The 24,512-nt window shown below is 40.2% G+C and overlaps 3 protein-coding genes across 8 annotated transcripts in view; 2 read left to right on the forward strand and 1 right to left on the reverse strand.

Moving 5' to 3' along the window:
- Rbcn-3A (rabconnectin-3 alpha) overlaps positions 1 to 8,360 on the forward strand; it is a 31,925-nt gene extending 23,565 nt beyond the window's left edge. For all 3 annotated transcript variants that reach the window (XM_022843291.2, XM_022843292.2, XM_022843293.2), the window contains 5 exons: positions 244 to 304; positions 2,560 to 2,768; positions 2,988 to 3,222; positions 3,771 to 3,898; positions 4,168 to 8,360. In XM_022843291.2, the coding sequence (XP_022699026.1) occupies positions 244 to 304; positions 2,560 to 2,768; positions 2,988 to 3,222; positions 3,771 to 3,898; positions 4,168 to 4,374 (840 nt within the window). In that variant the 3' untranslated portion in view covers positions 4,375 to 8,360. The remainder of the gene's footprint in view (positions 1 to 243; positions 305 to 2,559; positions 2,769 to 2,987; positions 3,223 to 3,770; positions 3,899 to 4,167) is intronic.
- Positions 8,361 to 12,592: 4,232 nt separating this feature from the next.
- Positions 12,593 to 14,689, forward strand: LOC111266125 (GMP reductase 2). Its single transcript, XM_022843313.2, has 2 exons — positions 12,593 to 12,932; positions 13,334 to 14,689. The coding sequence occupies exon 2, from the start codon at positions 13,372 to 13,374 to the stop codon at positions 14,461 to 14,463; it is 1,092 nt and encodes a 363-aa protein (XP_022699048.1). The 5' UTR covers positions 12,593 to 12,932; positions 13,334 to 13,371; the 3' UTR covers positions 14,464 to 14,689.
- A 2,969-nt stretch (positions 14,690 to 17,658) lies between these two features.
- Positions 17,659 to 24,512, reverse strand: part of LOC111266124 (ATP-dependent translocase ABCB1) — a 32,367-nt gene continuing 25,513 nt past the window's right edge. For 2 of the 4 annotated variants that reach the window (XM_086970788.1, XM_022843309.2), the window contains exons 19-30: positions 23,737 to 23,911; positions 23,245 to 23,374; positions 22,861 to 22,990; positions 22,055 to 22,228; positions 21,604 to 21,828; positions 20,937 to 21,086; positions 20,389 to 20,508; positions 20,040 to 20,135; positions 19,303 to 19,507; positions 18,642 to 19,172; positions 18,139 to 18,323; positions 17,659 to 17,945 (exon numbers count right to left, since the gene is read on the reverse strand). In XM_086970788.1, coding sequence (XP_086826914.1) covers positions 17,802 to 17,945; positions 18,139 to 18,323; positions 18,642 to 19,172; positions 19,303 to 19,507; positions 20,040 to 20,135; positions 20,389 to 20,508; positions 20,937 to 21,086; positions 21,604 to 21,828; positions 22,055 to 22,228; positions 22,861 to 22,990; positions 23,245 to 23,374; positions 23,737 to 23,911 — 2,265 coding nt within the window. In that variant the 3' untranslated portion in view covers positions 17,659 to 17,801. The remainder of the gene's footprint in view (positions 17,946 to 18,138; positions 18,324 to 18,641; positions 19,173 to 19,302; positions 19,508 to 20,039; positions 20,136 to 20,388; positions 20,509 to 20,936; positions 21,087 to 21,603; positions 21,829 to 22,054; positions 22,229 to 22,860; positions 22,991 to 23,244; positions 23,375 to 23,736; positions 23,912 to 24,512) is intronic. The other 2 variants (XM_086970787.1, XM_086970789.1) reach the window with 2 other exon arrangements.

The following is a 24,512-nucleotide window of genomic DNA, read 5'->3' on the forward strand; positions in this document are numbered from 1 at the left end:
TTTTCCTGCTTTGGTATCTCTATATGAAAGCAGGAATGGCACTAACAACGGCTTTCTATTTTCACGCTTCTTTTTTTAAACAACAAATTGGGTCGGTTAACTGATACATCGGCTGTTATCGATAGTAATTTTGGATTTAGCCTTATTTATTTTTAATTGAGAAATAGTTTCAAAAAATAAAACAAGATAACGTGGCGGCTTTCAAAACGATGCTAACTTGGTTCTTATCGACTGAAATTTCAGCTGAAAAAGCACAAGGTAGATTCAGTACGGCGTCTGGCATCTCATCCCTCGGCAAATCTATGTAAGTTGTGGCCGGCAGCCTTTTTCCTCGATTTTCAGTGTACTCTATCGTGATAAAGTTAACCATAAACGCGTATATAAGCTGTATGACTGTGTTATATGAACACCATTCCTGCTACTTGCCAATTACTTATTTAGGTATATTAAAAATAACTGCTTATTTATGGTTAAACACAACAAGAGTCTATTGGTAATGCCAAGGTTCCGTGTTTCTGCACAGTTAGCTCGTAGGTAATAATTTCTGTCTTCGTACCCCTAATGTTCTCCTTCACCGTATACTACCGCGCTACAAATCTCAGCAAAGGTCACGTGGCTTATGTGTAATGAAATTATTATCAACTCTTTAACCCATTCAGACTTGTTTTCTTCTTCAGACTGTTATTTAAACATGAAGGTACCATTATGAGACTGAGATCGTATGAGCTCACACGTAGAGGTACGTGCGTTGCAATAGAGCAACTGTACACTTTTACATCGGTTTGGGACCTTCTCCTGTAGAGCGTAAGGTAAAACGTTTGTTGGAAAGTGGCTCGTTGCGAAAGTGGCGTTCGTTGTCTGTCGTTCAGCTCGTTGATTGAGTAGAGGGTGTGACGGTAAAATTATCGAAATTAACTTTTTACAAGCAGTTTCGGAGACGTAGTGTAATGCAGTTCGAAAGTTAAACTTGCGCTGCGATACAAAGATCAAAGTTTCAAAGAAATCAGCTAAGGGTCGCACCACGGAACGCGATGCGTACGTTTTGCAAATGACAATTGCAACGGGTTCGTTACTAGGAGATAGGATTATATGTGTAGTTGTATGGCTTCTAACGCAAGGAACATCTTGATGCCCTTCAGCTGATTCTGACTGTGGCGTATAAAAAAGATTGTTCCGCTATTTACATTTTCGGTTTTTCAAACGTGATTAAACTGGGCACAAATTATAATGTAAATACGCTACAAATCGAAGACAGCAATAGCAAAAATATATGGGTACATTCTTGAGTCTGGTAGAAAATTAATTCTAATATCGTAAGGTGGAATGTAGATGATTTTGTTTAAAAATGTATGGTGACAGAAGCGAGTTTTAACCCGCACCGTAATAGGCAATACAGGGAAAATGGTAGAAGCTTATAAAACATGATTTGCCTTTGAGTCTGTATCTTTTTCCACGCCATTTTTTTTAAATCTACGATTATTTATCAGTCAGTAACACTAAGCCGAAGGTCTTAGCGTCCTAATAAGGCCTTTGCGAAATTTTCGCATGAGCTACTATAGAAGTAATGAGCAGAAATGCTGGATAGTATAGTGAATTGTTTTTAATATGAAACATATTTTTCGATTTTCGCTTGATGTTGAGCTTATCAGTTTCGCCGCCTATGTGTATATGCCTTTTTTCACTCATACAAATTATACTCGCGTGACTTGAAACAAAGATCCTGGCCTCGTCTCTTCCACTGAAAGACTTGGGCCGTTACGGCACTTCGTAGACCGCGTTAATCAATCAATCTCAAAGTGATCTCCTCACTGATGACTCAGTTTACTGACGACGGGTCCGTCTGAGGCATTCTGAAGCCAGAGTTTGAACAAGGTTCTTACATTATAGAATTGACTCAACAGCTAGAGATTCAGGTTCATAACAAACGCAGTTTATATACTGGTCACATGTTGGGGTGCGGAAGACGTGCTAAGGACTTTTTTTCATCACATCGTGTTCGGCTCAGAGAACCCACGGATAAGTGGCAAACAACAAAGTCGCTGTGCGGTGCGGCCCTTGAAGCAAAGTTGTCATTGGGTTTTGGGTCTGAGCACCGACGTGAAAGCGCTGGATGTAAATAACAGTTGGCTTAGAGGGGATTGAGCAGCTTGCCACTTTTTGAAATACCGTATTCAGGTAGTCAAGTGGTAGCGCTGAACTATGTAGAGCCGTGATTTCAGATAACGTGGAGTGCATCGAATCATACAAGCGGTCCCTACGAGGACGTTTAGCTGGTATTATCTTTCATGGTCGATGTAAACTAAGCCTTCTAGATTGAGCTTATATAAAAATAAGAATACCCATAACAACTTGTTTTCGTTTTGTTTTATTTTAGGGACATTTAAATCTAATAAAGCAATCTGAGGCCCCCTAGATACGTATATGCACATATATATGACATAGCGTATTTATTATGCAGGGGGTGTTAACAGTTCGCTCCTTTGTGCACGCTTTTCATTATTGCGTTTATTTTAACAAATAAATTACTATTTTATCTTTATGATCTGCGTTGCATAATAGACCTTTCTGGCGGCCAAGATGGCGCCGTCCAGCTGTGGGAGTGGGGTCATAGCTCGGCCGTTTGCGCACTGCGTCTTCCTGGGACTCGGGCAAAGGTGACTTCCGTGAGCTTTAACCCGCAAGGAAACAAGCTTGGTGTTACCGATGGTGACGGCTTCATCTCATTGTGGCAAGTCGGAGTTGCCCGAAATGATCAGAATCCATTCTTCGTAAGTATTTGTCATCTATGAAAAATAAGTGTATCTCCTTAAACGATTGTCAGATAATACTACGTTTGATTACGTATCTATCGTGAAATATTTTTGCATAATGTAAACTTCTTGGAATTGGATAGAGTATGCTGGGGTAGTATGCACATGCTTGCTTGCTTGACGCAATGTATGAGTGCTTTATCTGGTTCCGTTTTCATGATTATCGCCATTTATCAGACGACGCAGTGTCACAGCAAACAGGCGTCGGAGTTCGCGTTTGCGGGCAGTTCATCCTTGCTGGCCACGGGCGGTCAGTCCTCTGATGGCAAAAATGTCTGTCTGTGGGACACACTTCTTCCCCAACGAAAGGCGATGATCGGCTCGTTCCATTGTCACGAACATGGCTGTTCCGCATTGCTCTATGCACCGCACAGCGGACTGCTCATCTCGGCCGGCAAGAAAGGAGATATTGGTGTGTAGATTATACACAAGGATTACGACAGGGTGATACTGTTTCAGAAGCTAATATATATATTATGGCAAAGCGACTCTTCCGTGATTTAGACTTTACCATTAACTTAACGATCAAATGGTGTAGTTAACAATCGCTAGAAGAAATGGGTTTGTTCTGTGAAGAAGTAGGGAGTAAAGACTTTAATCGATTTCTGTTTATCAAATAGAGAGACAATAGCTTAGGTCGCAGTCCCGTCGGCAATTGTCTTCACCATTAATATTATCGATGTACAAAGGGAGGACCGTAGGAAGGCATTTTTACTTGATCACGTAGCGACACGGCTGATTTAGTGGCGTGCACTAAACATAACTGAGTTAGTCCAAGGATGCATTTGGTCTCTATCTAGAGAAGCTGTCAGATATCGCGAGGTAGCGAAGAAGGCTTCCAGTCACTGGGTGTTTAATGTATATGGATTTCTAGATATTCAGATTTTGTACAGTAATAACACTAGCGGTTTGGTTCCTTGTAATTTTATTGTAATTGTTTTTGGTGATTGATAATTGCAGCGATCATAGACGTACGCCAGCGCGTCTTGCAGCACAAATTCCAGGCCCATGACTCGGCCGTCAAGTGTCTTTCCCTTGATCCCAATGAGGAGTTCTTTGTGTCCGGTTCCGCTGATGGAGATATCAAGGTAAAGAGCCCGATTTACCGCTAAACAACATAGCCTGTTCCCTCATAGGAAAGATAGCTCTCAATGCGATTGATAATACCATTGGTAACGGTTAAGCCAAGCGAGTGATACATTTCGTAGATGCCCCGATAACTAATTTAGACAGCCAACACATTGAATCGCATAACAACAGATGAGCAGTATTTTATCTATAATGCATGTTTAGCGCGTCTCATATTTCGGCTGCTGAAATCTCTCGTTCTTCGCTATGGTGTTTCCTGTGTCGGCAGATATGGAGTCTTCCGGCATACGCAATGCAGTACTCGTTCAAGGGTGAGCACTCAAAAAATAGCCTGTTTCGAAGTATGGCGTCAGGTGTGACACATCTATACGTGGATGAACAGATACGTCTGTTCTCGTGCGGCGCCGATGGTTCATTGAAGCTTCGACAGCTTCCGAAAAAGGACTCCAATGTGGTCCAGTTAGCGCCATACTGATGATACGAATGAATAATAAGAATTATATAAGTAACTTTGAGTGTTCTACGTACGGCCTAGCAGGTGCAGCCAGAGTGAGACTGAGGAATGGGCAGACATACCTATTATATACAGCTGCTGATTTAACCAACAACCCACCATTAACATCCGTCACCGTTCTAATAGTAGTAGGCGTACACCATAAACATATAATACATATATTAATCAATTATAGTATTATTATTACTAACAGTTATAGCATGTTTGCCGATAATAAATGGCTAGCTCCGTCTGCCAGCGTCTGCAGGCAGACAGTTCGAATGTCGGCCTAGTAATACAATGAGTGATATATAATATTTTAAAATAAAAGGCAGATAATTTGAATTTAGCACCTAATGGATGCTTCAGTCTAAAACTATCCTTACGACCTGTTATGGCCACCGGCAGCCCTCATACGTCTGCTTTTCAACGTTGCGTTCTCCTCTACGAGTTCCTGTTACTAACCTTTAGTGTTTGGTATCTAACGTTGTTAGTCTTCTGTTTTTTTACCAGCGACGAAGTGATTACAGCGAGACAGTTCGGATTAATAATCCCGCCTTGTGGCAAGATTCACGATATCGCTGTTTGTCAGCATTGTCTATAATAGTTAGTAAACCTTAATAGGCCAAAAAGCTGTTGAAGTTGTCTTAAGAAAGGGGCCACATATCTAGAACGCAGTGACTTGGGACTACTGTAATTCTAAAAGCGTTCTTTATGAGTCATAATCACAGGTACTTTGTTTCGAATTGGTCACGCGGGTTTACTTAAAGAGACAGGCGTGTCCGAACAGGGTCAGGAATGGACAGAAGGCCACGGTAAAGGAATTACATTGGGCAAAAGGGTAAAATGAAGGCATGCCTCAACGTAACGTAGCGTATACACTGCGTACAATTTGCGGCGAAATAATGATCTGTGAAATTACATCAAGCGGGTGAAACTAAAGTTCGTACATCCGGTTAACCGCCGCTACGACTATGATATAATATAAGACGAATTTGATCACCTTTTGGCCCTGAGGTGCGTGCCTGGAAGCCGTTGATCCTAAACTGTTTGAGACAAAAGGAAAAGTTGGGGTGTAGCGCGGCACATGCTCCTCTCTATTGACGGGAGCTACTAACGCGATATAAGAATAGAACGAGTTCCAAAAATAAAGGTCAGAGAAGTAGATCGAAATCACACGAAACTTAAACAGGAAGGCGCGCACGCAGAAAATTCAATAGCAATGAACAGACGGAGAAATAGCCATCGCCTGACCACTGTAGCAATGTTGGATGCTAGTAACAGTAATGACATAGATCACTTGTAGTGCAATTCCTATGATTTTTTGACATTATTATTGTTATTATTATTCGTGGTAACACAATGACTAACAAACAACTGTAAACATGCTATCATTTGTGTGTTTTACACAAAAATTGATTATTATTTTGGTTACTATTATTATTATCTGATAAAATGATGGAAATAAAGATTGATTGACTCAACAATACGGTGTACGTGTAGAAACATATTAGATTTAGAAAAAAAAAAAAAACATAGATAAATAGTATAACATAACAACGACGATATGATATTAGCCCTTAAGCTCAACATCATCATCATCATTATAACTATCAAAACATAACAAACGTATGCAGCAGAGATATCGACAGCGGTATAAACAATAATCTACTCATTTGTTTGGGGCACACAAAAGTAGAAGCTATATAATAACAGTAATTGATGGTAACGCGAATAGCGGCACGTATAGTAACGACAATGACGATGGCAGACGAAGTTCTCTCGTAGTTAGAACACGAACGAGTACTAGCTAGTATTACTGTTCTGTAGTTATTTGGTATAATGTGATGTAATTGTCAAATACGCTTGCTCCCCGCTTGATCTGTCGTTTCATATATTACCCATATCATTTATTTATAATTAAGCAATTTTGAATTGTTAATGGTTTGACAGAGCGAAGCAAGGCAACACCGATGGTTTGAAGATGTCTTTGTTCTATGGAGGGGACAAGTGAGAAAACCTGATAAACCGAAGGTGGTAGTAAATTTATTATTGAAAAATGAACAGGTGTCACAGAATGAATCGCGGGCGGAAGTGAAGTTAACAACGCGTATCTGTTAAAAAAAAACCACAGTGGACGGAAGATAGGATGTGTTCCAAGGAAATTACAAACAGCTTTGAGCAGAAAGACCCTGCTCGCCGCAATAAGTCTCCCTCTTCTCGGGATGATCTTGGTTAGAAGGAACACTAAAGCGGCTAAATACGTCACTGTTGATTTTTCCATTAGTTTCTTGGCACCGTGCAAAAGTCCTTACAGGAACGTATGTACAGTAACGCATGATATACGAAGAGAGTTCTTGAATTAAAAATTAGCTTTGAGTGAAGGCTGCGAATAGGTCAGTCTGTAAGAAGAAAAACCCAGGCCAAGGGGTAGAGGATGAAGCAAAAAGACGTACAGGAGTTGTTAATTTCCTTTTACTGAGGGAATTTCATAGAATTTAGTTTGCTTAGTGATTACATAGTCGGCTACGATTATCAAGCGTACCTTGTTGACAAGTAAAGAAAATATTTTTTTACACTTTTTGTTATGCCCGTGGCTTTTGTTATGTTACGTTATATAGAAAATACGTTCCACTACCTGAAAATGACATCTTGACGGTGCGCTGTGATGAACTTACTAGTCGATATTAGCTCGCGACGAAGATGGGCTAAGGACGGGTGGTACGTAGCTCGTAAAGACGTTAGCACGTAAAATCGAGTACAGGTGCAAAAAACGAGTAGTCCCAAAGACTGTCTGTTGGGACATTATTGAGAAATAAACAATCAACTAGAATTCGAAAACGATTCGAACTTTTCTAAAGCTTCGTGAAAAAACAGTAATACGGGTGTTTGCTACTACTTAAAGTGTCTTATTGATAATATGCCCTTTGCAGTGATGGTGCGTAATAGTAGCTATACCGAATCGTCACCAGCGTCAAGCTTTTTGTTGTGTTTCCCACAAAAAACAATAAACATTATTATTGAAGAGGTAACTGTTGTTATTCTGGGTGATCACTTATCTATTTACGTACCTCCGGTGATAACAAATAGGCCAAAGAGATTCGATATTATATAATCGTTAATCGTGGTCTACATATATTTTGCGGTTTTTCGTTATCAGCCAACAAGTCTGAAACAAGACGCGCCATATAATTCACGCATATGTCCCTTCGTGTCAAAAACTAATTAGGAAGTATTCGAAAGTAGTAACTACTACTATCGAGCGTAAAAAGTGGCTCATGTATAATCAGTGCAGACAGAAATTTACCAGAGGGAGTATCTCTCGCAATCGACAAAAACAGCAACAATTAATAGAAACACCTAACCGCTGCTGCTGCTGCTGCTGCTAGTGTATGAGGAATGGTTTATATGTTGATCTAGAGCGAATGCCGGACTGAACAGGAAGACCGTCAAATAGGCATGAAGGTGCAGGAAGGTTAAAGGCGAGAGATACCTGATAATAAATTAACGGGTATTCCTGGGTAAAGTAGCAGCTGTAGCATATGTTCAATCCGGGATACAGGGGCAGCAAGAGGAAAACGAAGATATCAGGAACACGAAACAGCAAACAAGGAGATTTACAGATACGTAGCGAAAAGATGGAAGCATGACGAAAAGCAGAGCAGGATATACTGTCGTTTCAATATGTTGTTAAATTTATCGAGTATTAAAATAATGATTGTGTTTCATGCATAATAAATAAGAAAAATAAAAAAAAAAAAGAAAAAAAAGCCAAAATACGTCCGCAAAAGTATTTAACATCGTCCTTAGCGAAATTAAGCGAGTCGTGCAGAAATATCATAATAATAATAATAATCATAATCATAATACGATTATAGAAAATATAATAAAAAATTATAATCATAACAACAATTAATAAAGATGTATTTGTAAATAAAGAAAAAGTTATTATTAAGTATCACAGAAAATTCTACTGATTTACTTAACTTTTGCGTGCACTGATTGTTTTGATATGCTTTAGGTTGTGCTTGCATGGCCCATTTCGAACGAATTATAAAATTCGAACTATAGCCTTATTAAAGCACTCCCATTTACATTCATGGGATGATTTTGTGTCGATGTTTCTGATGACTAGAACAAATAGATAGCAAAACGATTGAACCCAACATTAGCCATCTATTCGGTAAGTTCAATAGTTACCATAAAACTATATGATATTTGCAAAATACATGTAAAAGGCTGACCTATGGAAGTTTGTCGGCGCAGCGGCATGGGTCCTTGGTCATCCCGAAGTAAATAAAATCTAATATGGTAAGTGTGAGACGAAATCAACATCTACAGTTCGATAGGGATACGATGATGGTTAAGATATTCTTTTTTTTTATATATATATATTTTTTATAACCTTTTTTTTTTTTATATAACCTTTCTCACGCAAATAAACGTTACGCCTTTTCCGGTCTTTGCTCACAGTGAGCAATCCGAAAATGTAAGTAATCAGGCTGTATTTCTCTTCCTGATACGATGTCACAATCGAAAAGCCTACATCGAGTTACAAAGAAACGTCGCAATGGCCTAAACTGCAGAAGGGATGCCAACAAGTCTACGCTGTGCGATAGCTGCTGATTCGTGTAGAAGAATTATGCTGACAGAAAATATTTCGTCATTTATTTGCCTAGAAATAATTAGTTCTACAACATCTGACAGGCCATATTGTTAGTAATGTTTTCACGAAGCTTCCTACTCAACACGGTAAGCCTCTATTACTTCAACGACGTCTTCATGTCCGTAGCCACTAACAGCGTAAGCATGAGATTCCGTCGATATCATAACAGCAACTTTAGTTTAATTGATAACGAAAGCCCAGCCATTTCCCTGTATAGATGTAGCGATGTCTTCGAACGTTGTGCGTGACCCAATTACTATAACAGTCATCACTTGATCGGACCAGTAGAGGTTGGCCGGTGAAGATGTTCCTTCTCGACAGTTAATTGCTTTCCCTAAGTGCATGTATGAAATAATGTGTATGCGATACACAATTGAAGCTTGCACGTCAGCACGTGCATAGATCTTCCCTATATTATACGGTGATATCGAAAGCAATACATCGGAGTGATATGTACGTTTCGTTTAACAATTGCATCTCTCATCTGGCCTGTGTCATTATGGCCTATGGCTTGGGTCAGGAATAATAGTATCAACCAACAAAACAACAGTATATGAAGTTTAACAACGAAAAGAAGCTATAGAATAATGACTAAACGAAAACAGTAACGGCTTACATACATACGTCAATCTGGTAACAAATGAACTCCTTCTTCAACGTGGGCCTTTGCATGGGTCACTCATCAACCCATCTTGATGGCTTCATGAATTACGACTTGTGTGCCTTAGACATTTTTTTAGTGGTTCATTCAACGTAACTGCTCTGTGGTAATACTGTCCCCACAAACTGTTCGAAAACAGCTTTAGGCGTATTGCTAACTGTGCAGAGTTACATATAAAATGAGTCAAACGAAGCATGAGAGCTATATGCTAAACGAAAAAGAATCTGTATGGCCGAAACCTCAGCGCTTAAGCGGTATACTATCTATCAGTTTATTAGCTTATCGATATTTACTTAGCCAGTCGAAAACAGTATTAGACTACCGAATGCTTGGGCATCTGCGATTATAAACCTTTTGGGTACTACAGTATGTAGAGAGAAAAAGTTGCCTTCTAGACCTTAGGAGCAATCTCAATTGATCTGTTTCCATTTGTGAGAGCGGCCAAAACTGGACAGAAGCTCTGGACCACAAAGCTTTTAACAAAACATTAAATATTCACTGATGCAGTATGAACACACCCAACAGGAAAAACGAGCTCATGTCCGGCACTACGACCAAATAGGCAAAAAAATTTTAAACAAAGCAAGCTATGAGCGATCTGTTCTCTACTGGCTGAATATCGAATTCCATTAACGACGTATGTCACTATCAAAAAACTGAAGACGCAAAGCAAGTTTGATTGATGAGTTCCTTCAACTGAATATACAGTAAAGGCTATTCTAGTCAAACCAGCCATTTATAAGCGGATTACGTATAATAATCCGTATGTTAATCATCAGACGGAGCACATAAACAACCTACCTTGTAAGTTGTTTATGTGCTAAGTTACATACAAGGTATGTAGATAATCCTCAGCCATCGAAGTTGCTTGACCTTAGCACTAACATATCCTACCGTAATATATCAAGACCAGTACCTTTTTGGACTTACCAATCGACTAGTATATACAGGCTATATTACATTTTACTTATATTATTATATATTACAATATAATGTCAAACGTGAATGGTAGCTATGTTGAAACGAGAATTAAACGGTTTTATTTACGCTAGAAGTATTAATTAACGCGTATGCGTATCGACGATGCGATTAGTTCCCTTAAAAATTTGTTCGGTATACTTATTAGAACTTTATTATTTATTATGAAAAGAGTAAAACCACCGCAGAGAATGCCCTTGCTGTACGACGATATGACCTATCTGTAGAGACTTCACCTTCTTCCTCACCGAAACGGTTCACGTGTGCGGAAGTTCAATATTGAAAAAATTAAACTATGTAGAAAGGACATCACAGCACTTCTGTGACGGTGGGCTGCACACAAATTGCGGCCGCTATCTAAGGTGATAGGAATTATTTCTCAAAATTGATATCGCTTAAAGATTGGCGGAGACAACTCTTCAATCACTTGATAACTGCGTAACTTGATTCAGATCACAAATGATTAAATTCGGCAGAGAGTACCTTTAATATTAGATTGACTGAGTGATATTTTTAACATGAGTCTTACTGCCGATTTCGCATTTAAGCAAATGTCATAAAAAACAAATGATTTGAGATCTTGTCTGTATATTGTCTGGGGCTCCATGCGGGCTCTTTACCTACGTACAATAGAACAATCGTTATCTCTGACGTTGAATGGTAACTTTGGCCGACAATAGCCTGCATGAATCCGGCCAAACAGGAAAGGTGGAAGCACCCGCCGCTATGGTCACTTTCATTTATTTTGTCGTGTGGCCATCATTGATTCATTTCGCTTCCACTTGGGTTAGCGTACATACAGGCGATGAGGCTGACAACATGACACGACCGAGCGCTGATGACGAAAAAATAGCACGGATTTGGTCTACGGAAAAGTCGAACGTTTGTTGTTCTAGCAAATACTGAGGGCTTCAAAAAAGGGGGACAAAAAAGCCCTCACCTATAGCTGTGACAATGGTGGTAATTTCTTTCCTCAGGAAATTCGTTTCAGGACAATAGTCATTTTAAGCCTATTCATACAGTGACTCGATCTATAATAGAAGTTGATGTTTTTTTTTACGTAACGTCATTCTTCAACACGATGACATTCCACATGCAGCATCACTGACTCTAAACCATTCCCCTAATGTAAGAACGGAATGTAACCAATGACTCTAATCGAACTTCACATGTACACATTAATCTAACAAGTCAGGTACCTATCGAAACGTGATTATGTGGCCTTATTGAGATGGCTCCTCAGCGGACAGCGCACACTTTGGCTAACCGTCATGTACCTTCCGCATCCCATGTGTCTAAATGCTGTTTTTTCCCGATAACCGAAGTCACTCTTTAAATAGTCAGTGCTATCTTACAACAACTAAATACATGTCTGTTGGTGTATTGCTTTTCGTCCACACTTCACAAAGGCCCCTAGCGTCTAGCCAGTAAACAGCTGAACGGCCAGACTCATGTTGCACATATAATACGGTGTACGGCTCGTACCGCTAAGCACGCCAAGAAACGACGGTAACTAGAAGCTGCCAGCAGTACAATAATAGATACGGCGATCCAAAGAACCGTACCGATTTATATCGATCGCGTTGAGCGCGCCGATGCTGACCTCCCAAATCGTCGTAAACATACACGTTCTCAGATGTTCATGTCTTTTGTTCCCTTAACCATTCACGCAAACCAATAGATAACCGAGACCAGCCGAGCGACCCATTCAATCAGTTATACATACAAACACGCACATTGCACCGTGTGACGTCATCGTCGCTCGCCTGCCCCTCCCTCGCTCTCCGGGCTCTCGTGCTCTCTACGCTGCTGTTGGTACCTATGCGACGACGGCGGCGGCGGCGGCGGCGGCGGCGGCGGCGGCGGCGGTGGTGGTGGTGGCTGCTCTCATGGTCGCAGACGCTTCCCGATCACCGCATCAGATTCAGCCGGTCTGTTTGCCTCGCTTGCCTATAAGATTCAGTAGGCGGCGGCGTCGGGCTAAGGTGAACACGCGCTGTTTAAATGTTGTGTTCAGTAGGATCGGTCGATACGTGCTACTAGAGCCTTGCAATAACAAGTGACGATTGTTTGCTGGCTGCTAAAGTTGCTCTGTGTGCCCTGTTCTATAACTGCAAGAGCCAAGATCTGTGAGCGCGCAACTTACCTGCACCTGATCGCTCTGGTCTTCCACAATCCCTGAAGCGCGACTGCATGTTGGCTCGGTGCACTCATTCTCGTACGCATCCTCTTGAAGTAAGGAAAATCGAAAACAAAATACCTCGTTATCAAATCGCTTTAGCTAACAGTTTCGAGCCACTGAAAATAAGAGTTTAGTAATGGTTACTGGTTTGTTTGACTCAAATAACAAATAGCTCATGGTGCCCAGCGGATAATAGCTTATGTATGCTGCTTTGTAATTACCAAATGTCGTTATTTGATTCTGTTTCTTTTCGGTTGAAATGCCAGTGAAAGTAAAACTGATTTTTCGCGCTAATAGGGGCCTCATAACAACAATCAGAGTTCTTGTCAGCAATAGTTTGGATTGAAAAGTCGGGATAATTTTGTGCCACGCATTGCGGTGCGCGGTCGCGGATTTCTTTGCATTGCCTAGTTATTATTATTGTTTCGACGTTCTTTACTGTGTCCGTCGCTAGAAGACATCAACGAGAAATCGGAACAACCTCTGCGCACGATGCCGCAAATCGACGTCGACATCAAGCTGGACTTTTGTGACGTTCTACTTCGGCCGCAGAGGAGCAAGCTGAAGACACGCGCCGAGGTCCAGCTGGATCGCACGATGAAGTTCCGTGAGTCGAAAAAACAGCTGAGCGGCGTACCTGTCATCGCTGCCAATATGGATACGGTTGGCACGTTCGAAATGGCCGTCGTCCTAGCCAAGCATAATATGTACACCACTGTACATAAGCACTACTCGCTCGAGCAATGGAAGAAGTTCGCTAATGAACACCCCGAGGTTCTTAACCACGTGGCCGTTTCGAGCGGTTCGGGAGACGCCGATTTTGAGAAACTGCAAAAGATTGTCGAGGCAGTGCCGCAAATTCAAACGATTTGTCTCGACGTCGCTAACGGCTACGCCGACGCCTTCACGGAATTCGTGAAACGCGTTCGCAAACAATTCCCCAAGCATATCATATTAGCTGGAAACGTTGTTACGGGCGAGCGAGTAGAAGATCTGCTTCGCGCTGGTGCCGACGTAATTAAAGTCGGCATTGGGCCAGGCTCAGTATGCACCACTCGCAAAATGGCTGGCGTAGGCTATCCGCAATTAAGCGCGGTGATGGAATGCGCCGAGGTAGCTCATGAGCTGGGTGGGCATATCATTTCCGACGGGGGTTGTACTTGCCCAGGCGATATATCCAAGGCATTCGGCGCTGGCGCTGATTTCGTCATGCTGGGCGGAATGTTGGCCGGTCATGACCAGAGTGGCGGAGAGATCATTGAGGAGGGGGGCAAGAAGTACAAGCTTTTCTACGGCATGTCATCGTCAACCGCCATGGACAAGTATCATGGTGGCGTAGCCGACTATCGCGCGTCAGAGGGCAAGACTGTCAAGATGCCCTACAAGGGTGACATCGAAGTGACAATTAAAGAAATTCTTGGAGGTATCCGTAGTGCCTGTACGTATGCCGGAGCAGCAAAGCTCGAAGAACTACCCAGTCGGACGACATTTATACGGGTCAATCGTCAACTAAACGAGATTTTTTCCAAACAAGAGATTGATCCCGAGCCATGCCCTAAAACTAACACAGCGAAACCAAATTAGCCACAAATGAGCAAGCTGAAAGAACTTAGTTCAAAGAATGAGACGTAACGATTTACAACTGAGAATCTAAAAGAAAAGACAGGCGAAAACCGTACATTTGAGATCGTTGCTGCGGTTGTAGGATGCTGACCATTATCCAACAACATATCTATATGGCTAACGTTTATAACAAAACGACGCTAATAATAAATAATTCGTAAGGATTGTATAAAATTCATTAAGCAAATGTGTTTTTATATACGAAGATAGTGTAACTTTAACATAGTAACATGAGTTTCCTAAAAAAAAAATTCAAAGACCTAAAAATAGCTCTAGTACCGAAATTATTCCAAAGCGTTGTTGCGCAGATTAGATGAGATAGTGATTGAATAGTCTACCCATAGCTATTATTTGCACGTGTTATTTTGGCTCTGTTTATGTAGTTTATGTAGTCTGTTTATGTTTGTAGGTCGTTCTGTTCCAGGTTTTATTTACACAAATTTTCTTTTGGGTCAGGTTCTATTTGTTTGTTTATAAGGAAAACTTGCTGCCCCTGACGAGACCCACCACTTCTTGCTAAGGCAGCTTCTTCAACATATAAGAAAAATGCTTTAAAAAGTTCAATTTCATGATTGGTGATGCTTCGAACATTGAACGCTGCTCAAGGCTTGTTTTATTTCTATTCAAGTTACCAGTTCGGCTGTGGCTGAGTGTCAGACTAAAAATCTGTTGCGCGTGCGAGACAGCGGTATCAATGGCCATCAACAGCTCATTTACAGGTACTGATAGTGCCAAAAAGTTCCGACCGATCGATGATCGAACGTTGCCATCGTGCTAGTGACTTATGGGCGTTCAAATTCTTTTCGTTTTTTTTTCTCTTTTCTTTTTATCACGCAGTAAACGGTGATCGAGGTCGTGGATATATCAGAATTCGTGGACTACTCGAAGTCATAGCCCTGGCAATGTTATATATAGAGAAACGAGGAAAGAACAGTAAATGATTCCAGTAGGGCTCCGTCGAGTGATCTGATAGAAGCAGAGCTACGTCTATTCTGTTGCCACACTGTGACCAGACAGAGGAGCTGGTCGCTGTACATGCTTTATAGTCGGGTTACTGGAAAAAACCTCAGTCAATGCTACTAATTAAAGCGAATTGCAAAATAGCACCAAGAATCCAAACAAGTAGATACTAGTTTTATCACGAGTGGATAGAATAAATCCGCTTAAGATGAGCGTGACTTTTTTTTCTCTCGAAGCGTCCTGGAACTACTGAACCGGCGTTTTGGTATTGTTGATGCACTGGTTATTTCAGACGATTTGGTCAACTAAAAAAAATGTCTGATGCTTATATATTTGAAAAGATGGCTAAAGAAGACGCAGTGAACTGGGTATTGATCCGTATCGGAGAATCATCCAAGATCCTATCTATTATCGTTGTTGTGCTCCGTGTTTTACGCAGACGAATCATGTCATATTATTTTATATTTGAACGCTAAATTAATCTTGGACTGCATAATTCATTTTGAAATTATCAAGATCTATATATATATATATATATATATATATATATATATTAAAAAAACTACCACCATGCCCAAGTAACTGCTGATTAGTTACTAATTTTTTTAAAATAATTCTTTACGTAGATAGTAATTAAGCATTTTTACTAACATGTAATGCTTCCTCCTTGGCAAAGCTATCATAAATAATAAATCCATAAGCTCGTCTTGTTATTGTCTGTATAATAATGTAAAGAAATTTGCTTACTTTCATTAAAATGTGTAGATTTTGACATGTTACCATAGTACACAATGGCTTCCCTTTAATGAAAATTAGGTTTACCCATTGAGTCATCATATTATAAGTTCGTCATCAGCTGCCACAGCTTTGCGTCGGTAAGACAAGGAAAGATAGAACAGATTCGAGGAGGTATGAGACCTCAGACAGGCGTCTTGTATGGATCGTATTGCGCGGATATGACTGACGTTATCATCGAGAATATTCAAGACGTACTATTTCTTATGAATGTTGAGATATATATATATAGGGCATCAAAAAATGTATGTAAGGTTTTCTAGTTAGTTCTCTTTTCAGAGATGATCTATTATAAATAATAGGTGGGCCCGGTTAAGTTTTATAAAGAAAATTTACTCTAAAATGTATATAAAAGCAATACTGCATGTAGTTTCAGGTGGATCCATCTACCCAACCAATAAGTAGTTAATAATAATAATAAAATTTAATTATTTATTACTTTTATTAATTAATACAAATTTAGATAGAAGAAAAGATAGAACTGTTTAGGGTGTTTAAAGAAACGTGCGGGAAAATTATCGTGAAAGTCGTGGAACGAATGGACAATGACCGAAGAAAGTCAATTTGGAAATGGTGCTTGGGAAAAAAGGGACATTGAAGTCCGTCTGTTACACATGAACACTATGTAAATTTATTAACAGTTTCAATGTGGTGCGGCATTTTAAGCAAAGGATTCATTAGACCGTTCTAGTTCGGCAACGCAGTAACTGGTGTAAATTATATAAATTTTCTGCAAAAACAGTCGGAAGGGGCTTGACGAAAATACCAAATATTATTTTCGACATGATCAAATATGTTCTTATCGTGATATCTTTAAATAAATGGGCTGAACGAAGAGGTTTCATAAAACATCCTGTTCGTGCCCTAGAACTGATGCCAATCGAATTTTTTCCAAAACTTAACTTGACGTCGGAAAACTGACGACCTTCAAAGATTTAACGAGCATAGCTAGGCAACGCCGCTAAATGAAGCATTGGCATTATTATCAGTACTGTATTAGTCGGAAAGTTGTTTATTTGTATTTTTTTCCATTTTAAACATGAATGATATGTCTATAAAGATGAAGTTATAATTATTCAAACTGTATATATAAAGTGGCTGGTATACACACTCTGTATTTATAGTCAGGCCTGAATTTCTGTGTTTACTGTTTCAGTCTCTCGATCTGGTGTATTGGTCCTCACGCTTAGTATCGAGCGACTCAGGGTCTCCGTTCTTTATACGACCTACTTGAGTTATCAGCCCTGTGCAAAGATAATTCTGTTTCTGATCAGATGATTCATTCTAAGTGAACTCGTAACATGATTAACTGTATCAGAAATTCCCATCAACAGTCCCAATAGCAAGACCCACTTATGATCTCTTGCTCGTAAATTTGTTGAATGAGTTATTCTGAGACAATAACCTTTTCAATTGAAATATAGTTTATTACACACATATTTACAATTGCAACTATTTATTTAGTTTATGTATTAAGTTGTTGCTGTTATGAACGCTAGCGGGCGGTCGTATTAACACCGGGTCGCTTTGAATAGGCAACGTTGTTACTTCATGGTGCCACTCGTGCCGTCTGGTCTGGTCTCGCCGGAGGACTCTGCGTCAATCCTTGTTACTATATATTGAAGTTCTCGATCAAGCTTTTTCTGTGACAATCGCTTGATGATATCTGAAGGTCGATTACTTTTTCGCTGCAATGGATTAATAATTAAAAATAACAAAATCCATAAATCAACCAATCATTTTTGATCAAATCAAGGCCCATAACTTGTAGCTTTTACAGTGGTGTTTGTACAGTGAGGGTACTGATGATGGTAAAATCGTTACGAACTCTGAAAACTCCCGTTTCCTGGATGCAAATATTATCATTCTAATTGTACCAACCAGTTCTCGGATAATTTGGTGCTCGTCGTCACTCTCGCTCGAAAATTTATCTCCGTCATTATTATCGTTATGCGCTTCCTCAAATGTTCTGAGATCTTTCATTTTCATCGTGTTGATACGCTTTCGAGGCGTTTCCGGAGTTGAAGCTTCGTCGTCAGTTGAAACGTCTTCTTCAAGTGGCAGATCTGTGAAATTGAAAATTATACCCTCGTGTGGGTGTGCTAAGTTGCTGTAGCTGATTCCTAGACACTTTAGTAAACTGTACTATCTAGGTACACCGAATGTACACCTCGTATTGCCCTCTGCTCCCTGAATAGCGTATCGATGCCATGGCGCTTTTGCTACGCCCCGAGTCGTTAGGTAAAGTTTACATTGGCTCGAATGTTTGCAGTAGCGTTTCATTGTAACCGACTATAAGAAACTACACATGATTTTATGGTTCACGATTAGATACTAAATTTTTGGAATAAATGCCTTTAAGCGAATTTCAATTCTGTTCTTACCGTCATCTTTTGGTATGACAATTGGCGAAGGTTTCTTCTTCGGCTTGATCTCTGCCACCTCGATTACTCGAGACGACTGATTTAGGATAGGTTCCCGGAATGTTTCAACTTCTTGGATTTCATCTTTCTGAAAAACACTGTCCCCTGCTACTACGGTTCTATGTGTTTCACCTACAGTGTTTTGAGAAACCTTGATTTCCGGTTGGAGTCTGCTTTCAGTAGCTATTCGAAAATAAATCTGTCGCAGTGTTTCCCGCTGTTCGTCTTTCTGAGCCGGTGCTTGCCTAAGCTCACTTTTGGTGGTAAAATCCAACGTTTTGATATTGTCCAACCTACGAGCCAGTTCCACAGCATCGACGGCGTCAAAGGAGGGCATGATCGAATCTTTTCGCTGGGGACTTAGCTGCTGAGGGGTTGCATTCCGGCTCATATGTTGGCTTACCGAACGACTCGAGACAGTACTCGCTGGCACGCTGGACATAATCGAGTCTAATTGCGTCGAATTGGAGCGTGACAACAGAGGGTTTTCCCCTACAACCGAAAGAGACATTTAACGGAAATGACAAACTATAGATTTTCATTGAGAGAAGAACAGTTTGCATGCGAAGTGCATACACTTTTGGGACATCCTTCCGAATGGGACCTTTTATTTGAGTCTTACCATCATATCGTTTACTTCGTAGCTCTTTAAACAGTCGGCGATATCTCGGCCGGCGGGTAAGTAGCTCCTGATGTTTGCCCTGTCCTACGACTCGACCTTGTTGAAGCAGCCATACCTGATCGCATTTTTCGGCTGTTATCAGGAGGGGCGAGATGACAATACAGGTGCGGTCCTTTCGTACATCTTCTAGCGCACCGAAGATTACCTGTGAGTCAATGGATTAGTGGGTAATAAACAAATACAGTTCTATCAATACTCGCAACCTTGAAGTTAACGCCGAGCAATGCCGAAAAGGATCCACCGCTGCTTCTGTAAATGTTTTTTAAAGAAGATAAACCCTTTATGCCTATAGTAGTATGTTTATTCTGCCGTATATTGTTCGAGCTAGTCAGCATATACATAAAGCAGAATACCTCACAACTACTGGTTAAAGGAGTGAAGCTATGTTCGCTCCAAGCGCTTTGAATTCATAAAACGTGTGGTAATTGCTGACAGGTGATCGCACTTTTATAAAATATTATGATTTTATTCACAAGTCCTCTACTTACAAGGCTTTACTTTGATCTGATACTAGTTACTTAGCACTCAATATTTGCCCATTCAATTATGTATTAAAAAGTGTTCATGTCTATGAATCTATAGAAAAACGCATAGGTACGTGTGGGTTATCGATGCTGATATTCCGATAATTATTTAGGAGCTTAAGATTAAATTTCGAGCGTCGATTTGTTGCGTACCCTAATCTCATCCTCGGGCAAGTCGCTCCAGCCAGACTGATCAACCAGCAAAATTTTCGGTTCACGAAGCACGGCTCTCGCAATAGATAGTAGAACCTAAAATGGAAAGACTCGCTTTTATTAAGCCGCTATTGGCAACGAAAACCTCTAAGTGTTCAGTTCTACTCAACCTAAATCGATTCTCCAGCATCAGCCCCTTTTCCTGACATACTTTGAGAGTTGCTCGTTGGATCGTATTATTTCTTAGATTCACAATTCGTTGTTCAGTTATTTACAAAGCATTTGTAGCGTATTTTAACGTTTCAGTCAACATGCACGCCGCCCACTATACGTGTTGTGTGATGGTCACCTTTTGTGTGGGGCCAATAGCCTGCCCTTGAGTTCCGGATGAGTCCAATAGAGTTTGATAGCCTTGGGGAAGCTTAATAATGAAATCGTGGACCCGACTGCGTTGACAGGCCGTGACTACCTGCTCAATAATAGCCACTTATCATTGTTACTGTGTTAAGACGTCAGTCAAATGTGTTCCTCAGTCTATGTACAAATACATATAGTATAGAGCTAGATAAACTGCTATTCTTTTCTCCTTTATGTCGACGCATGCGTAAAAAGTTCTTGCTTCATAAAAAAAAGTAGATTTGGGTCCTGGACGTAACCCAGGCAAACCATTCGCCCGGATAGAAAAAAATGTGCTGAGGCGCAATTAGAGTAATAGAGGATGATTTAAAAACGCATGACCTATGACATCAACGGGTAAACATAAAAAAAACTATACTGTTCTTATTTGGCCAGTAATAGTCATACTTATCGCTCGTTTATAGTTTCGCTAACTGTGTCCAGCTAACATACAACTAAGATAACGTCTAGAGCGTTATTCAAGTATGAAATTTAGCGTACCATTTGATTCGTGACATGGCTTCTACTCTGGCCATAAGCAACGTTAGCCCAGATCGTGTCGAGAAAAAAGTGCGGCTCCAGATTTACTATGCCCATTTGCTGTCTGACCCATGAGACATCCAGGCTCCGTATAGGCTTTTTATCCAGTAACTGCGATCGGTGTCCAAAACATAATAATTCATAGAATAACTAATAACTCACTAAATAACAAATACATGTGCGCTCGTTTTTTTGTACCCTTCTCTTCCCTATAGCATTTGAAGTGTCCTAGTACATGATGTACGTATATATATATATATATATATATATATATATATATATATATATATATAATGACGTATTTAATCTGTAATATTTACGTTCCTTTTAACTTCATTGTCATAGACTGCGCCATTAATGAATACTTTTAATAGTCTTCAATTAAATCAACACGTTGCCTTGAGTAAGCGCATCATTACATATGAGAATTCACATTGAGCAAAGCTTTTTTTATTGCATATGCGATCGCGACTTATAATACTATAACTTTCAATTTTTTTTCTCTTTCTTAACGGTATAGGGTGGCCCATAGTTTAAAACACGACCTGATGTTTCCTGCTACTGATACATCCAGATCCCCTCTTTCGATGCTCTTTTCGTGTCAGTTCTTTTTGCAATAGCTGCTTACGGAAAAACCTACGATTTCTCCCCCCGTTGGTTTATCGAAGAGCTGAAGAAGTTCAAGACATGCCCGTTTGCCACTGCCAGGCTCTCCGGCCAGGGCAATGATCTGTCCAGGAGCTGCTTCGAAAGACACTCCTCGAAGAATCATCTGATCCTGAGTAAAGATGTACGTGCACGATGAATAACGAAAGTCCACAGAACGAAATGAAACGACGCCATCGCACACCTCCTATAACAAAAAAATGAATTATCATACAGTAAATTTCGATTATAATACATCCTGTACGTACACCAATGTTCTGTTTAGTGTACGTATGCACGTGAGATTATACAGTAGAACTAACCCGAGCAACCAGGCACGCGTTGTATGATCAGAGTAAGCTTAATAGAACATTGTATTATCTTATTCTTGTCAAAAACCTAACGAGTTTTCAAGCCAAAGTCATTCAATTTACTTTACTATCGTCGATGAATTTTCGGTCGGTTCCGTACAGATTCCTTAGTCCCTTCTTTAGCGCGAGTACAAATGCGGCGCCATGGCGCGCCTGCGAAAAATTCGGAGCAAATACGGCCAACGACTGCGCGAGTAACAATACTCCAAAGATAATGCTTTCGGTGAGTTTGAATACCTGCGATTTGTGCCAGCGTAAGCGATAGAGAAATACTAGCGAGAATGATATTTAGTTATTCTATTTATAGCCTTCCTTTTTTATTTAAAAGAAAAAACATTTAAACTGTATTCTTTGTTGCCTATATTCAGGGTATTTGGCAAGGCGATAAAATAAGGAATTGAATTATCGATAGTAAGAATAAAAAGTAACAGAATTTACCTGCCAAGTGATCGATTTGGTTACAGCTAAACGACTACAAGATGCATAATTTTTTTTTCATCATATTAACATTTATTCTTGCTATGTGTTCCTACTACATGTTTTTTTTTTTTATCAGACTGCGGTATATCGCCGTCACTGAAACGTATTACTGGGCTCCACGCCGCTATACTTTTAACGCGTGTCGTTATATCTTCCTTGAGCTTTGTTATGTAATTTCGGTAGAATCTTTCGTAATTATTCCGAGCAGCGAATAAGCAGCTTGCGTACAATCGACGGCGGAATAAAGACACACAATTCATTGGATACCTTCTAACTAGCGATATTTCAGACTCGTAAAAACATTTACCCTCTTAGCATCATGAAATAAGCGAAATGCATTGACGGGTCACCTGATCGATGTCCCGAAAGTTCATAGAGTAACAACATACCTCTGTGAAATCGTTAAGCTGTTGCAAGTTGATAGAATGACACGCTATGTAGAATATGACAGTGTAACTTAGAAGGGGGACTGCTTGAGATACCGCATACAAAAATCCGTTACGGATGCTGTGGGTTAGTCTGTTAAAGCATGAACATATATGTTTGTCATTTCATGTTTCATTTTTTTGTATATATATATATATATATATATATATATATATTTTCATAATATATTCATATATGTATTATTTTATGCATATTCATGTACCAGTCATTCGTGATACATCGAAATTCAAATATGGAGCAAACCCGTAAAAAGAACGTAGCTTTCTCATTTCGGTCACTAAATATCTCGAAGTGATTCGACTGTATATAGATCCACAATCACTTACCCATTGTTCCATGTCCCCGTTACGGCCACTGCGTACGCCGCGCAGAAGACCTGCTCTTGATGAAGTGATTTGATAGTACTCAGTTTGCTGATGATATCTAATGCCAAATGGCGACTTTTGTCGTCTTGATCTGTTGTCGTTAAGAGCCGAATAGGTAAAATCATTAGAGTTATAAATGCTAGTGCGCTATCTATATACTCGCCATCTGGGTAGGGCCAATGAGGTATCCGATACACACAAACTTTGTTGGAGCCGAAGGTCAGCCATCTAAAGCAATACTGAACGGTAGTGTCGGGAGTACAACTTGAACATTCCTATTAGGTAACTGCATCCGCGCACACTCTATAGCAACGATCACAAGTTACGTCCATGGAGTTGAACACGTAGAGGTAAAATCTGTTACCGTTTGGTTTTGGTAAACCTTAACCCTAACGACTAGGACTAGGTCGTAGAATACCGCCTATACAACGCAATAACGATTTAAGCATTTACCTTTGCGTGTCCGCGATCCGAGCACATAATGTTCAAAGAACACGGCAAACAGGATCGCCGGCGCAAACGACAACGCGCATAATCCGAGTCGCCAGTAAAAGTAGGAGGCGAGCGCAAGCCAACAGACAAGTGATGAAGTACCTTGAAACAGCAGCGTCAGCAGAGGCCCAATTAACTGTCCCAACAAAGAATCAGTCGGCAAACATAACAAGCAGAGATGCGTCAGAGAATTATGAAGCGACCGTAATGTAAAACAGTTAGCGACTATAAACGGTTCTGACATGACAGCCAGGAACAGATTCTATTTCAGCTGATAGCGTGTATCCATTGACCGGCCGACCTTACAGGAAGCTTGTCGCATCTATGTACTGATAAACATAGTCAAGTAAAGGAAAAATTGATCTTTAGTGCAAATGCTCGTGCCGCTTGAAGGTGTTATTAGTGCTTTGCTGTTTGTAGAGAAAGCTTTATGTAATTAACATATAATCAGGAACGCCCGATCTTTCTATTGCAATTCTGTTTTAATCGCGCCGTTTGTCAAGTTGCCTTATTGAGCCCGTATGTATCATTGGATCGTATCATAGTTGAAATACAGCGTCCTATTCGGCCAAGAAAGGGAGCAATTACAGCCTTCCGTTCCGCTGCCAAAACACGTTCAAGGTTTTCTGAATACAAGGAATTTTTGCAGTGAATCCTTGTCTGAGAACGCGTAAACAGATCGTAATAAAATTTTTAATTGTCTCGTGTTTTTTTTTAGATGTCTGTTGAAACAAAAC

Source organism: Varroa jacobsoni, unplaced genomic scaffold (genome assembly GCF_002532875.2).
Source record: "Varroa jacobsoni isolate VJ856 unplaced genomic scaffold, vjacob_1.0 scaffold_1054, whole genome shotgun sequence".
Lineage (NCBI taxonomy): Eukaryota > Metazoa > Arthropoda > Arachnida > Mesostigmata > Varroidae > Varroa > Varroa jacobsoni.